This window comes from Hyaena hyaena, unplaced genomic scaffold, assembly GCF_003009895.1.
Source record: "Hyaena hyaena isolate Hyena2069 unplaced genomic scaffold, ASM300989v1 scaffold_3, whole genome shotgun sequence".
NCBI lineage: Eukaryota > Metazoa > Chordata > Mammalia > Carnivora > Hyaenidae > Hyaena > Hyaena hyaena.
Window position 1 is genome coordinate 2,492,536 of NW_024080635.1, and position 15,526 is coordinate 2,508,061.

Sequence of the window (15,526 nt, forward strand, 5' to 3'; positions counted from 1 at the left end):
GCACCCGACCGCCGCCCTACGCGTCACTTCCGCCGACCTGTGCGCCCTGGATTGACAGCCAAGGAAAACCAATCAGAAGCGGGCCCGCCCCCAGGCCCAGGCGGCAGGTTTAGGACGGGGAAGCCCCGCCCGCCGCCGGGGTGTGACGTCGAGTCGCCATGGCCAGCTACCCGTACGGGCAGGTGAGTGTGGGGAGGGAGGAGGGGGAAAGGGAGATTCCAGGAGGGGCCTTGTGGAATCCAGGCCCCGGCCCTGCTTTGCTTTCTCCCGGCTCCCTCCGCGCCCTTCCCACCCTGAGGTCTCGCGCGGGAGAGAAGGCCAAAGGGCGGGTCGGTCGCGCCCGTCTCACGTCACGCAGGACTACAGGTCTGGGAGGTCGCGTCGCGCCCCCTCTGACGTCGCATCGGCGAGGATTTGGGGACCTTGGACCCCGCGGAACCAGGCTGGGCTCTGCCCGGGCCCCACACCTTCTCGGGACTCCCGCGGGGGCTCCCTGCGGCCTCGCCAACGCCCGCAGATCATTTAGAGCGCTGGTTTCGCCGGGCTCGTTTGGGGCGTCGGATAAAAGCACGCCCTGACATACTGCGTGCCAAGAATCGGGCAGGAGAATCTGGTTTTTCGCAGGGGCCACGAGTGACCTATTTACCTAGTCTAACGCTTCCGTTTCACGCGTGGGAGAAGTGAACCTCAGAGAAGACACAGAACTCATCTGAAGCCTCTAGGCAGGCAGCAGAACCCAGAACATGCCCTTTCCCACTTCCGGCCCATTTTCATCCGGCCAAGAACATCACAGCGAGGTGGTTCTGTGGCCAGGATCCTTTGTTGGATGACAGATTGGTAGAGTGGCTAAGTTCAGCTTAGAGTCAGAGCAGCGCTCAGCTCACCCCTTGGCTCCATCACTTACATAAATAGTTTTGAGCAGCTAGGCAAGGGGATTTTGCCTTTGTGAGCCTGTTTCCCCCTTCGTACAATAGGCCCCGATAATAGGGTCTACTTCATAGAGCTGTTATGAAGTCATGCTTGTAAGGCATTGAGTACTTCTCAAAGTGTAACAGTATTTTGATTTCTTTCTAAACTCACAGAAGGCCAGTGTTGGGGGCGGGGGGGGGGGGATTCCTCAAAATACCTTCATTTTAAGAAACTGAAGCCCAGGGAGGGCTTCTGAGTTGCCTACGGTCATAAGTAATGCAGGGGAAACTGGAAAACAAATGGGATGTTAGAAAGCACTCAACTGAGTATCGTCACTTGCCAAAAGAGTGGTGAAGAATTGCAACACAGTACGGCCTTTGTACACAGTATTTGGGACCTTTATTATCTTGGTGATGAAGGTCCAGTAGGCATGCTAGCAGAGGTTATTATCCCCAAATATAGCTGAGGAAGGAGCTCGAAGAAGTTAAGTGGCTTACTCAAGGTCACATGTAGCAAGTGAGGGCTAGAACTTAGAACTCTGTTAATTGCATATTAAGCAGAGGTAGGAAAAAAAAAAGAGGCATGGAGCTGAGGTTAGGAGGAAGTATAACCTAGCTGGGCTTCCGGAAGCTCCATTCCGTTTGTTGGATCTTATGAAATGTTAATAGATATTGGTAATAGAGGAAGAGTCTGTGGTTAGGGAAGTTTGGGAAATAATTCCGTTAAAAACAGCCAAATAAGTTCGTTCAGCATGGGGTGTCTCTGAGTTCTTAATTGGACAGTATGCCTTGTAAACTTCCACAGAGGGATGGAATATGCAGTATTTCTTAAATTTATTTAACCATGGAGCTCCCTGCCACCCCCACTCTCCCTCCTTTTTCAATGTCTGGTCATTTTGGGGGAACACTAGTATTCTGGAGGAACACAGTTTGAGAAAACTTTGCCATGTGCCCCGTTTCTCGATGGATGGTTTGTGTCAGAATCCCCTAGGAGCTTGTTTAAAAAGCACACTTTCAGGTTCTCCCTCAAACCTGTTCTGTGCCCAGGAAGGGCCCGGGAATCTGGAGTTCATTTGTATGCATCCTAGAGGCAATGACGTAGAAATGAAGAGCCTGAACTTCCAGGATAGCGACTTTCGGGCTAAAATCCTAATTCTAGCTCTTAGTAGTTAGATGCCTTTGGACAAACACTCTAAGGGCTCTGAGCCTCAATTTCCTCACCTTTAGAAAGTGAGGCATAATAAGAGGGAGGATTCTGCCTATGAAGGGCTGAAATCAAGACAAAATAGGAAAAAGCCTGCGGGGACCTTGGTAACATCGCTTATACCAAGTGTGGGCCAGTGCCTGGTGGTGGCTCTCGCTGCTGCACTTGCTGTTACCATGCTGCTGCCTGGGCTTATGCTCAGAGTGAGACACTGAAAAGGAGCATGAAGAGAAAGGTGTCTAGTTTTTTGTGTGTTTTTTTTTAATGCTTTATCTATTTCTGAGAGAGAGAGAGAGAGAGAGAGTGACCGTGAGCAGGGAAGGGTCAGAGAGAGAGGGAGACAACAGAATCCGAAGCAGGCTCCAGGCTCTGAGATAGCTGTCAGCGCAGAGCCTGATGTGGGGCTCGAGCCCATGAACCGTGAGATCATGACCTGAGCTGAAGTCAGATGCCCAACCGACTGAGCCACCCAGGCGCCCTGAGAAATGTGTCTAGAACAGAAGAAGAAATGCTTTTATCCCCTCGTCATACCCTTTTCTGCCTGTCCAGCTCCTGGTCCGAAGTATTAACAAGAAAACACCTGATTGTTTCAGAGCATCCACGGGCTTAGCATCACCCTCGCTTCCCCCAGTAAACGCATAACGCACCCAGCAACTACATCCTGTTGTTGGGAGTCAGAACTCCTCTTCATTTTCCACTGCCGCCAGCCGCGGGGTCCTCAAGCATGGCCTGGGTGTCAGACTCCTAAAACTCAAGCAACCTTTGGTCCTGGGTGGGAGGGGGCAGCTTGATGGGTTTCAGTCTCTGAGGCCGAGAGATTTGGTTGCACACCCCTGCTCTGCCATTTCCTTGCAGAAATTTCTTGCAAAAGTCCAAGACTCGGTTTCCCCTTCTTTAAAATGGGATCACAAGAGAACCTACATCAGGAGTTACTGTAAAGTTTAAGGAGGTGATCCGTGTGAAGCACTTGGCCAGGGGTTTGGCACAGAGTAAATATTCCGAGGAAGGAGCGATACAGATAGATACATTGTAGAATCCGTGCGGTAAGTTAAATGGGAGGAAGTGTAAGGTACCGGGCTAGCAGGGATACCTAAGTCTGAGGGTGAGGAACTCTTAGAGGAGGTGACATTTAAGCCAAAGGCTGAATCACCAAGAGGCGTCAGCCAAGTGTAGAAAGCAGAGGGACTCGTGAGCACAAAGGTCAGGAAACGAGAGCCCAGTATTTTGGAGGAATTTCAGGAGATGAATATGTAGTACAGAGGAGGGAAGGGCTAAGAAACGAGACCAGAAAGGTAAGCCAGGACCAGACCTTAAAGGGCTTTGTATGCCTGTCGAGGGAGTGCTGACTTGGTCCTGACTGACCAGGGGGGCCACCGAAGAGTCTGCTCTCCTTTGTGCTTTGGAGCTGACACCACGGGGCACTGGGACGGCGGACCGAAGCAGGAGAGACCCGAGGCAGGGAGGCTGGTTTCAGAGCTGTTAAAGCAACCTTGGTTAGAGAGGACAGCGACCTGGTGACAGTGGATTTGAGAAGCATTCGGGAGGTAGAATTGAGAAAACTTGGTGCCTCATTGGGGTGATGGAGGGGAGGAAAGAGGAGGTGCCCGGGAGAGCACTAGGGTTTGAGGTTTCGGGTTTAAGTGACTGGGTGGGAGGTCCCATTTGCTGAGATGGGGACATAGAGGGAGGGATCAATTTGGAGAGAAGATCTAGGAGGTGGTCGGATATGTGGGTCTGCAGCTCAGGAGAGACGAAGCCGGACCGACGATTTTGGAGCGTCCGCACCAAGGCGGTAATTGAAGTCCAGGGATAGTTCTTGGCCTAGTGTTTATTGGCTGCAGGTTTCTGGCCTTTAAATATTTTAGGAGGCTCTGCTGGTGAATGCCCAAACCGCTGCCGTCTTCTTGATTGTTTAACCCCTTGGAACGGGCTTTAGCCTCCTCCAGCCGACACTTGAGCGCAGGCCTCTTTTTGCAAGGCAGCCTGCTCCCTTCCCCATCAGGGCTTAGCATGGACCAACCTTTGAGTTCTCTGAACTCTACGAGGGGCTTGGGGTAGCAGAATGAATGCTCAGAGCCAAAGAAAACACAGAGCTTCTTGAGTAGGTTATGGGGGGGGGATTGGGAGGTGAGCTCCCTACCACTTGCATGAACGCAAACAGAGATTCAAGATGGTGCTTCCAAGATTCCGTCCCCTGCTAAGAGGCTGGGCTGGAGGGCCTCTGGGCGTCTCTTACAGTCCTGTGCTTCTCAAATCAGGTCTGGGCGCTGGCCTGAAAGAGGAGTAAGATTCTTCTGAGTCCTCCTGATTTCCCAGGCTTGAAGCATCTGAAAGATCACCCCATCCACCTTCCCCCTTCAGCCCTGTCCACTGTAGAAATAAATCCCTCATATTTGACAGTTACATCGAGGACAGTTCCTGTTCAGTCACAACTGAGTGAACACAGCAGAGGGGGGTAGAGTAGAGGCCCTGCTTTGAACCCCAACTCCTCTGTTCTGGTTGTTCATGACAGGCACATTAGTAAACTCTATACCGTAATTTTCTCATCTGTAAAATGGGAGCAGCAGCACTTCCCTCACAGGACTGAGGCGCAGTGAGGGTCACTTGAACTGGAAGCACCTAGCAGAGCCTCCGTAGGATGTGAACTGTCCCCTCCCCCGCCCCAGTGTATCAAATGTAGTTTATCTGCATTCACTTAAGACCTGGGGATGGTTTTCTGTGTTGCTTCGGGAACTGTGGTTGAGGGACTATTCCTGTCTTTTTCCTTCTTTCTTTGACAGTCTTGTGTTGATCAGCATGAAATGCTCTCAGAAAAAGCCTCAAAAGGGTTGGCAGCGTGGAGTGGCATAACAGGACAGGGAGTCAGGGACTCCGGTTTTCTCGACTGGTTCAGTCCTTCACTCACAGCTCCGTGACCCTGGACACCATCTTCCCCAAACTTCCTCTGCAGCCTAGATCCTGCCTCAGTCGGCAGCCCCACTGCCTTCGTGGGAAGCCTGAGTCATTCTAAACACTTCCCTTTCCTTCCCCCTGCATCTCTTCCCTAATCAAATTAGTCGTCAAGTCATGTCTAGCCTATCTCTGAAATAGCTTCAGAATCCATCCTGCTCGCTCTGCGTCTAAGTCCACTGTCTGGTTCAAGGCCTGCCTGCCGAGCACCTGGACTGCTGCCGCCCCCGCTAGCTCCCCCTCCACCCGGCTGCTGGTTAATTCTCTGCACAAGGCTCCGATCACATCCCTCCTCCACTGGAAACCCTTCTATGGCGCTCTGTTCCCTCAGGCATAAAGCCCAAGCTCTTCAGAGTGGGATTCATCTGTTCAAATATTTATGGAGGCTTGCAGGTGCCGGGCACTGTGCTGGACGCTGGGTACCGCGATGAATGAGGCCCCGTGTCTGGCCGTGGGGAGCCCACTGTTGCATGGAGGAGACAGAGACAGACAGGAAATACTTTAAGACACCAGTAAGTCACCAGCTAACTGAAAGGCAGCAGGAGGGGAGCTTGGTCAAGGAGTGTGTAAAGAGCCGGCCTTTCTGAATCCACCTTGCCTTCTTGTCCCCGCCCTTGCGTTTCGGGCCATTCCCCCACCTCTCTGCTCGCTCCTAGGTCCTGTGCGTTCGTCTGTCTTCTCCCTCCTGTTTGGAATGTCCTTTTTCCTGCTTTCCTTTTGGGGAATGTGTATGCCTCCTTCAGGGCAGCCTCCCGTATCATTCCCGCCTCCTCCAGGAAGCCTTCCCTGACCCACTTCATGCATTTCTTCATTTGATTGCTCATCCATAATTCAGTGAACGGAACAAATTACTTTGTGTATGTCTCCTTGATAACAGTTATGTAGACTTTTCTGACGGCACGGATCAAACTGTCAGAATCACTGTGGCCTGCGCGCGTGCGCGTATGTGTGTGAAAGTGCTCTGTAAACTGCAGGTGAGGGCTCTAACGCAGCGCAGACCAGAAGAGGTTTAGCTGCTACCAGACCCAGCAGGCCCCTGAAATGTGACAGCTGTAAGGTCAGATGACCTGCCTGCCTGGCGGTCTCTGCTTTGTCAGTCTGGGGGCATTTCCCCCGGGGGGAGGTGGGGGGAGGGGCTGTGCCTCAGGTGCCCCAGGCCAGGTCCAGTTTATGACTTTGCTCCCAGGGATGGTTGTGAAGCTGCTACTTCTGCCTTGATGTCTGGCCTGTTCTTTGGGTGTGCCCAGACTCTGCAGGGTCCCTGCCCCGTGCTGGAATCCTGTGCCCTATTGTTTAAGAAAAGAGCACTGTAGCAGGAGGCATTGGGAGTCACTGGGCATGGGTGTGGTAGGGAGTGGTCCGCCTCCGCTCCACCTCTGCCTTGGCTGTGATTTGAACAGTTCTGGTCCCCTCTCCTTGGTCACCCCATCTGTCACCTGAAGGGGTTAGGTTAGATGACCACCTCCTGGCGCCCCTTCCGTCGCACTGCTCCGACCCTCTTCTCTTTGTCCCAGCTCAGATGCTGCTTTCTCCTGGAAACTCCCTAGATCTTGGCCTCCTGCCTTTCTGGTCCCATGACACATGGCTTGCGCATCCGTCCGCGGGACACGTTTCCTCGTGCTGTTTTGTTAGATGTTACGGAGTGTGTTTCCAGTCCTCTTCAGTTAACTATTCAGTTAACTGCTCTTTCAGACTGTCTTGCTCCTTTATACACCCCCTTCCCCAAGAATTTATCTGGCCCGGGGCTTTGTTGATGATAGTTAATATAATAATAACAACGCCCAAGATTTATAGATCATCTTGCTTTTGCCAGCCACTGTTGTGAGAACTTTTTTCTTACATTGATGGTTTTCTTTTCTTTCTTTTTTAATGTTTATTTTTGAGAGAGAGAGAGAGAAGGAGACAGTGAGAGTGGGGAGGGACAGAGAGAGAGGGAGACACAGAATCCGAGGCAGGCTCCAGGCTCTGAGCTGTCAGCACAGAGGCTGATGCGGGGCTCGAACCCACAAACCGCAAGATGGTGACCTGAGCAGAAGCTGGACACTCCGCCGACTGAGCCACCCTGGCGCCCCACGTTAGTGGTTTTCATACTGCCTGTTGAGTCACTCTAAGGCTTGTCCAGAGCACCCTCAGGATCTGATAAGGGAGGGGGCCCAGTACGGTCGGGGCTCTGGAACCCCCACCTTGCGTCCAAAGCGCCTTTCTTTTATCAGTTTTTAAAATTGTATTGTCTCAGAAGAGTCTTTAGCTAAAAGTTAAACTGACGAAATTCTGCTGCATTTATTTCTTGTGATCAGCAGAACCTTCCAGTGAGGGAGAGAGGATTGTTTTACCTGTGAGGAAATGGGCACAGGGAGGTTAAGCCAGGGGCCCACGGTGAGAGCTCAGCTGGTGAGGGCAGAGTTTGGAACTGAGCTGGGTCTGTGACCTCACCATGAAGGAGTCTTGCTGCCAGCTCTGGAAGCTTCCAGGGCTTGAGAGCCCCCACCCTGCTGAGTGGAGAAGGTGGGGACCTCTTCCTGCCCTCCCTCAAGAAGCCTCCCTTCCTTGTGCAAGCAGACTTCCTTTAGATGAAGTGTGAGTTTGGCCTTAGCCTTGAGGGAAGGTGTCCCAGAAGCTACCAAACACAGCAAAAAGAGAAAGTCTGGGCTCTCGGCAGCTAGGCCACTGGTGTGCTTTCTAGGTTCTTCTAGAACATGTCCAGTTGGTTACTCTCCTCAGAGCCAGGCCCAGCTACTCCATATGCCTTTGAGCCCGGCCTGTCTGCAGATGTGTTGGGGTGCGGCTGAACACTCAGAGTTTGCGGGTCTCTGGCTAGTGGTGTGGAGACGTGGACAAGGGAGGGAATACCCCTTGTGTGCGCTGACATACAGGTGGCCCGGGCTCAACAGCCAGGAAACCTGGGTCCTGGTCCCAGCCCCTCCATACGTCTGTGTGTGATTTTTCTGGACTTGAGTTTCCTCCTGCGTAGCAGGTGCTGTGATTAACAGTTAATGTGTATTGAGTGCTAAGACCTGTGTCAGACACTTCACGAGATCGGGGTCATTGCCTTCACATACCAACCGGGGAGGTAGGCACTATTTTTATTCCCATTTAGAGCAAAGGATTTGGAGGCTTAGAGAGGGTAAGTCACTAGTCCATTCGTAAATGGCAGAGCCTGAACTCAAACTGGCCTTTTTTTTTTCCCTTCCCAGTTGTGCCATAGCCCCTGAGGAGCGGGGCCTCCCCTGCCTGCTCCCGGAGTCGTGAGTGAGGTGGGGAGGTGCTTTTGTAGGTCAGGCCGTCCTAGGGTCAGGCAGTCGTGCCGCAGAGGAGCCTGTGCCACAGAAACAGCGCCTCTGGTTGAAGAGGGCCGGGGTGTGGGTGGAGATCGCGTCTGCACCGGGAGGCAGCACAGGGTGAGGCCTGGGGATTTTGCTTCACCCACCGCCTCACTTGTTCAGTCGGTGTTTGCCGAGCCTCCGTGCGGCGCTGGGGGCCGGGGATAGAGCGGCAAACCCGACATGCTCCCAGTCCTCGTGGAGCCCCGGGGCGCAGTCGGCAGGGCAGCCAGGAGCGCAGGCCCCGACCACCACAGGTCGTGGGCAGTAGGGTCCTGGGCACGTTTCATCTTCTCTGGAAGCCCCAGGTTGCCCACCTGAGCAATGAGGTCATAATCCCCGCCATGCCTAGGGGCGCAGCCGAAAGGGGCCGGTGGCCGCGCCCCGTAGCAGTGCCCTTCTGTGGCTGGCTTCCGGCCCCGCTCTGACTGGTGTTTTGCTCTTCTCGCAGGGCTGCCCAGGAGCTGGACAGGCGCCCGGGGCCCCCCCGGGGAGCTACTGCCCTGGACCCCCCCATGCTGGAGGGCAGTATGGCAGGGGGCTACCCCCCGGTGGCAGTTACGGAGGGGGGCCTGCCCCCGGGGGGCCTTACGGACCACCAGCCGCTGGAGGACCCTATGGGCACCCCAGTCCCGGGGGGCTCCCATCTGGAACTCCAGGAGGACTGTATGGCGGTGCGGCCCCAGGGGGTCCCTACGGTCAGCCACCTCCGAATTCCTACGGACAGGGACCTTACGGACAGGGACCTCCTCCGGGTGAGTAGGGGTCTGGGACTCCAGGTACCTCTGACCTTGTTCTCGGTTATCCAAGGCACGCCCTTGCCCTTCCTGTGGGTGTGCAGGCAGCCTGGTCCCCGGCACCCTTGCGGCCTCCTCCTGGCCCCCGCGTGCGTCAGCAGAGCGAAGAGTGTGTCCGTGAGCTTGCCGCGGAGGCGACCACTCCAGCATCGCCCTGGCTTACGACAACAGACGTGTGTTCCCGTCGCTCGCTCACACCCACTCCCTCCTGCTTACGTGCCAGCAGCTGACGATTTGGCTGCCACGCGTGTGTGCGCTTTCCGGATCCAGGTGGAAGGAGCAGCCCCAGGGCTATGCTGTGAATGTGGCAGGACGGACCAGGAGGGCCGCAGAGCGCCCAGTGCCTCTTACAGCCTCTGCGTTGAAGGCCTATACGTCTCCTCCTCCCATGGTCTCTGGGCCAGGCCACACGCCTTGCTCAGGCCTGACCTCAGTAGGACAGGAGCGGCTGTTCCCCTCGTGGAGGGGCTCCACAAGCCACCAGGCAGCGGACTCACGGGTGGGGGGGGGGGGAGTTAGCAAACAGCGGTGTTCTCTGGGGAGAAGCTACTGATTGGCCATTAGATGCAGAAAGGTGTGAGAGCGTGGTTGTGGAAAGTCTGCACTCTCGAGACCAGAACACGTGCTGGCCTGACCAGATTACTTCACCTGTTTATGCCTTACTGTCCACATGTGTAGACGGGGTGAGTGCCACTACCCGACAAGATTATTAATGAGGATTGGATGAGAAGGTGCAGGCGAATGCTGGGCACTGTGGGAAGGGCTTAGTACCCAGTATCCTGTGAGAGGACTCGTTCGGGGACATTGTCAGCAAGGAGGCATCCAGCGTGTCATGGGACAGCCCGTGTGACGAGGGCCTTAGCCCGGAGAGGCGCTGAGGCAGGCAGGAGGGTGGTGCAGGGAGGGTAGAGAGCAGAGAGAGTGAAGGTGAGGCATTGGACACTGCGGGGCGGGGGGCTTGAAGAGTCAGTGGTGACTCCGGTGGGCGGCCTCAGGCTCAGTGCAGACGTCTGAGTGGCCGCAGATGGGGGCCAGGGAAGGTGAGTGCCTGGGTCCCTGTTTCCTCACAAAGTCAGTCAGTCCGTCAGCCCCTTCACGGGACACATACCTCCAGGAGGCTGAGCCGGCAGTGCGACACCTGGGACTGCTCTGACGCAGCTGCGGGTCCCCTGGGGACAGCCCTGAGGGAGGTGCTCCCACCTTGGGCGTCCTAAACACTGAGTCAGCAGCCTCTGTGTCGCCCGAGCTCAGAGCTTCTGGCTGTTTGCTCTCAGCCCGGCAGCCTCATGGAGGAGTTCCTCGTCCTTTTAAAATCTTAGGTCTGAGAGCCCACGTGAGGTCACTGCCGGTAAAGGAGTCCCTCTCTGTGAGGCCTGTCCCTTTAGGGCCTGAGGCCAGAGACCGTCTCTAGGGCTGCGGGGAGAGAGAGGAGAAATGTGCCGCAGACCCCGAGCTGCAGCTTCCTCTCAAGTGGCCACCTTTGCCACTTTTCCAGTGTGGCTGTGACCCCCTGGAACAGGGCTTCGTCGAGCCTGATCCCGAGGCGCCTGGGGGGCTCAGTCAGTTAAGCGTCTGACTCTTGGTTTTGGCTCAGGTCACGATCTCATGGCTCACGAGTTCGAGCTCCGCATCGGGCTCTGTGCTGATGGTGCGGAGCCTGCTTGGGATCCTCCGTCTCCCTCTCTCTCTGCCCCTCTCCCACTCGTGTGTGCCCTCACTCTCTCTCTCTCTCAAAATAAATAAAATTTAAAAAAATTAATTAAAGAGAGCAAGAAGGAGTACAAAGAAGAGGGGAAGGAAGCCCGTCCGCAGGTGGCAAATAGGGAAGCTTTTTGGAAGGAACGGCATTTTCACTGGGTCTCGCAGGGAGACGGGAGATGGATGCAAAGAGCGGAGGGAGGAGGGTTCCGCGGCAGGGAGCAGTAGAGCCTCTGCGGCGGGAACGGGCAGGGGTGGCTGAGAGCAAGGAAGACGCTTCGCCTGGGCTGGAACAGAGCTGTGAGGGAGAGCCGAGTGCGAGAGGCAGGCAGGAGCGGACCGGGTCGCGGGAGGGCCTGGCGTGCTGTGTTCAGGGTGCTGGACTGTATTTTCTAGGCGGTGGGGAGCCTTGGAAGAGGTTCGAGTTGAGGCGAGGGGTAATGGGTTAGGACTGAGTTAAATTCAGAGATTACTGTGAAGGGGGAGGGTGGCGGCCAGTGGCCGTAAGGAAGATTCCATTAGGTGTTTTGGTGCATTGCAGGATTCCACCTGAGAGGTGTCTGAACCAGGGCAGGTGCGCCGCAATGGGGAGGAGGCACCTGTGTGTGGACCTCACAGAACCGGGCAGCTGTCTGGGTGTGTGGGGGTGAGGAGGGGTCCGTGATGTCTCCAGGGAGCTTCAGGGACCGGTCCTCCCATTGGCAGTGAGGGGGAGCGCGGGGAGGTGGAGTTCGTGGCCACGCCAACCCTGGTGACTCCCAGTGGACCCTGTCAACTGTCGCTGTGTTGGGGAATTCAGACCTGGGTCAGGCCTGGTCCCCGCACCAGAGAGCCCCCTGCTGCTGTGACTCTCAAAATATTTGTCTCTGGTCTGTGCTTCGTAGCTGCTCAGCAAATGTTTTGGGGTTGCCAGTCTGTGGGGAGGAGATAATCCTTTGCAGAGAAGTCTTAGTCAGCCGGAAAGTCCCGGTTCCTCAGAAACTTAAGATCAAAGAGAAGTGTCTGGAACACTGTAGGAGGAGCCCAGCAGGTTCAGAATGGAAGCCAGCTGCACATACTCATTGAGTCTACACCGAAGGTTCTCTTCCGTCAGGGTGAAGCTGCTGGCTTCAGGGGAGATGGGGGTCACTGGACTTGTGAGGCTTTGTGGGGAAGGAAAGCCCATCACTGGGGAGGCGCTGAGGCTGGCCCTCCCCAGTATTTCTTCGCAGCGGCCTTGAGACCTGTGACTGACTCCTCGGGTTTGCACCCCTTCCCGTAGGTGGCGTTCCCCCCAATGTGGATCCCGAGGCTTATTCCTGGTTCCAGTCAGTAGACTCTGACCACAGCGGCTACATCTCCATCAAGGAGCTGAAGCAGGCCCTGGTCAACTCCAACTGGTCCTCGTTCAACGACGAGACATGCCTCATGATGATAAGTGAGTCCTAGCCCTTCCCCGCGGGCTCGGGCCGGGATGCCAGGTGGAGGAAATATCTTCTGGCCAGGGAGGATTTCAGGCAGGAAGTTGGGTTCAAGGTGAGATCCTCCAGACGGAGAGCGCCTTCCCCTAGGTCTTTCCTCAAGCTCCAGGCCCCACTGAGTCACATGCTGTCTTCTGCTCTGCAGAGTGGGGGCACCTGCCCTGGTAGCAGATGGCACCGACGGGGCCAGCTGCCAAGCGTACAGAGAATGCGTGGTCTGGAAGGGCTAGAGCCGAGGGGGGCCAAGGGTAGAGGCTGGTCAACGCTCGGTGAGAGTACGTCTCAGGTACAAGCACCTGGGCCTCAGGCCCCTGGTTCCGTGGAGGCTCCTGCTCCGGGCCGGCTTGTACCCGAGGACCCTCGGCCCTCAGTCTTGAAGCTTTTCTCTTCCTTCCATCAAGACATGTTCGACAAGACGAAGTCAGGCCGCATCGACGTCTATGGATTCTCGGCCCTGTGGAAGTTCATCCAGCAGTGGAAGAACCTCTTCCAGCAGTACGACCGGGACCACTCGGGCTCCATCAGCTACGCCGAGCTGCAGCAAGGTGAGGGCCGCGGCAGGGGCTCAGCGCAGGCAGAACTGGACTTTTCCATTTACTCCCTAGGCCGGGAAGGAGGTTTTCTCCAGCCTCTGACTCCTAAACGTCCAGCTGCACTCTACAACTCAGCGCGGGTCTCCTCCCCATCCTTTTGCGATCGGGCTGGGGCACTGAGCTGAGATCCAGGGCAAGGGAGCACCCGGTTCTGGAATCAGGGTCAGACTCCCCAGCGATGGGCCTCCTGGTGGCGGTAGGTGAGAGTGACCCAGCTGGCAGGGAGCCCAGGGCACTTTGGGACCAGGATGCATGGCCTGCGTGGCTGGCTCTTTCCTCTCTAGTTTCTCGCATGCAGAATGGAAAGAGCCCTGTGCAGGGACCCAGGAAGGTGGTTTCTGTTGCCAGCTCTGCCAGAAGGCAGTTTCCTTCCCGATCCCGGGCCCCAGACCACGCTACAAGTTGCATTCGGGTAGGATGACCTGAGGCCATCGCTCCAGGTCTAATTCCGTTTCTGACTCTGTGAGGCGAGTGGTTAGCGGGGCGATGAGACTCTGACAGGGATCTCTGCCCTTTGGGAGGGGAGAGGGCTTCCTGAGAGCCTGGCCCCTTCCTTGCTTGGCCGTGGACCTCAGTCAGACTGAGGAGCCCTGGGTGGGCATGAGCGCACTGTGTCTGCGCCCTGCTTGAAGGATAAAGGGCTGGCCTGTACTGATCCTGCCACAACAAAACTGGTATTTATTGAATGCCGGCTGGGCGCAGGGCACTGTCAGAAGCACGCCTGGTATGTCACATCATTTATTCTGCCCGTGAGACAGCTACTGTTTATCGTTCACCACTCTTGGTGAGGGATCTCATTATTGTCCTTTTATAGGTGATAAAACCGAGGCTTAGTTTAGGCAGTTTCCCTAAGGGCCACATAACAAAAGGGGAGCCTTCAGGCTGGGCTGGTAGATACACAGAGAGGAATAAAGGACGCCTCCCGGGTGGAGGGACAGAGAGCAGCAAGCAGGCTGTGACCTTGGAACTGCCCAGCAGCCTCGAGTGGGGAGGTGAAGATGATGTTATTATTTTTAATGAACAACAAAGTGTTGTTAGGCGTCAGGCACTGTGCCAAGTGCTTTACGGGATCACCTCCTTTAATTCTTACTAGAACCTACAAGGTAAGTATTATCCCCATTTTAGAGATGATAAAACAGGGGATTAGCAAAGGTAAGCAGCCTGCTGAAGGGCTGTCTCAACTCCGCAGCGGGCCTTTGTCGTGTCTACTCTGTCGAGCTGCCTCCGAAGGGTGATCCCGGGGGCACAGGCATCCCTCTGTAATGCATGCGAGTCACAGAAGAGCACGGCTAGTCCCGTGTCATTCTGGGACCACACGGGCCCAACTGAACACACAGTCCCGGAGATTCTGAGAAAGGAGATGGGAGCGTCCCAGCCAAGGGCCGCGCCCAGCTAGAGCCCCTTGTGTGCTCCCACCATAGTGGACAGACCTTGGGGACTTCTGTCCTCTCTCCGATTTGGTGCTCATCCTCTCCGAGTCCCCTGCACTGCGGTGCTCCACGGACCTGGTCGATGGCGGTGCTCGCGGTAACTTTTGGGTCCGCTCTCTGCGCCCCTCCCTCCTCCGCAGCTCTGGCCCAAATGGGCTACAACCTGAGCCCCCAGTTCACGCAGCTCCTGGTCTCCCGCTATTGCCCGCGCTCCGCCAGCCCTGCCATGCAGCTCGACCGCTTCATCCAGGTGTGCACCCAGCTGCAGGTGCTGACCGAGGCTTTCCGGGAGAAGGACACAGCTGTGCAGGGCAGCGTCCGGCTCAGCTTCGAGGACTTCGTCACCATGACGGCTTCTCGGATGCTATGACCCAGCCCGTCTGTAGAGAGCAGAGTGTGCCGAGACCTTGCCTGGCTCCTCAGAGAGGGAGAGCCAGGCGGGCCTCTCCTCTTCTCCTGCCCCTCCTAGAAAAAGATTCTCCTTTGCCTGATGGCAGCACTGTTCCTGAAGAGGGCTGGGAGTTTTGTGTCAGTCACCAGACAGTGGGGACCTGGGCTAAGGCCACACGGGTAGTGGCCTAAGAGAGGGCTGGACGTTGAACATCCTTAGAGCCCTGTGCGTTTCAGTGGCCCAGCCTTGTGCCAGGAGCAGGGGATGCCAGTCATTGCGACAGAGTTAGCGCCCAGTCTGCTGGGCTCCAGGCTCTAGGCTGCCGCTTCTGCACCCTAACACCAGGGGTAAGTGTTGTCAGCCTCATGCCATTAGCACCCAAGTCCCCTCCCCCTGTACTGTCCTGTCAGATGAACTCAGTTCCTCCGGAGTGGAAGCTGGCCGAGCATGGGAGAGGTTTGCCCGCGGGACCAAGTGGCCTGGGTTCCACCCCCCCCCGCCACACCCACGCGTCCGCGTGTGGTGACCAGCTGCCCGGCTGCTGGCCCCGCTCCGGGCTGGCACAGCCTGTGCTCAGGGCGCCCTTGGCCCGGCTGCAGCGCAGACCCCTTGCTCGCCTGCTGTTCTTTGCTTGGTTTCAACCCCCAGGGGACAGATGCCGCCTCCCACCGCCAATGCCGGGGTTTTTTTTTCAGCTGTGTTTTTTTTTTTTTTTTTCTTTCGGGGCCAAAAGTCCGGTGAAACTGTAAGCTTCAATAAAAGCCCAGAACTCTGGA

The 15,526-nt window shown here is 56.0% G+C and overlaps 1 protein-coding gene across 1 annotated transcript; it reads left to right on the forward strand.

The window, feature by feature from the left end:
• Positions 1 to 105: 105 nt before the first annotated feature.
• On the forward strand, positions 106 to 15,526 carry PEF1 (penta-EF-hand domain containing 1). Its single transcript, XM_039233670.1, has 5 exons — positions 106 to 182; positions 8,833 to 9,136; positions 12,138 to 12,293; positions 12,738 to 12,881; positions 14,500 to 15,526. Exons 1-5 carry the CDS (start codon positions 159 to 161, stop codon positions 14,727 to 14,729), a joined length of 858 nt encoding a protein of 285 aa, XP_039089601.1. The 5' UTR covers positions 106 to 158; the 3' UTR covers positions 14,730 to 15,526.

Coding starts and splice junctions, on each gene's coding strand:
- PEF1 (XM_039233670.1), top strand. CDS start 159: ATGGCCAGCTACCCGTACGGGCAG. Junction 183..8,832: donor CCAGCTACCCGTACGGGCAG/GTGAGTGTGGGG, acceptor CTCTTCTCGCAG/GGCTGCCCAGGAGCTGGACA. Junction 9,137..12,137: donor CGGACAGGGACCTCCTCCGG/GTGAGTAGGGGT, acceptor CCCTTCCCGTAG/GTGGCGTTCCCCCCAATGTG.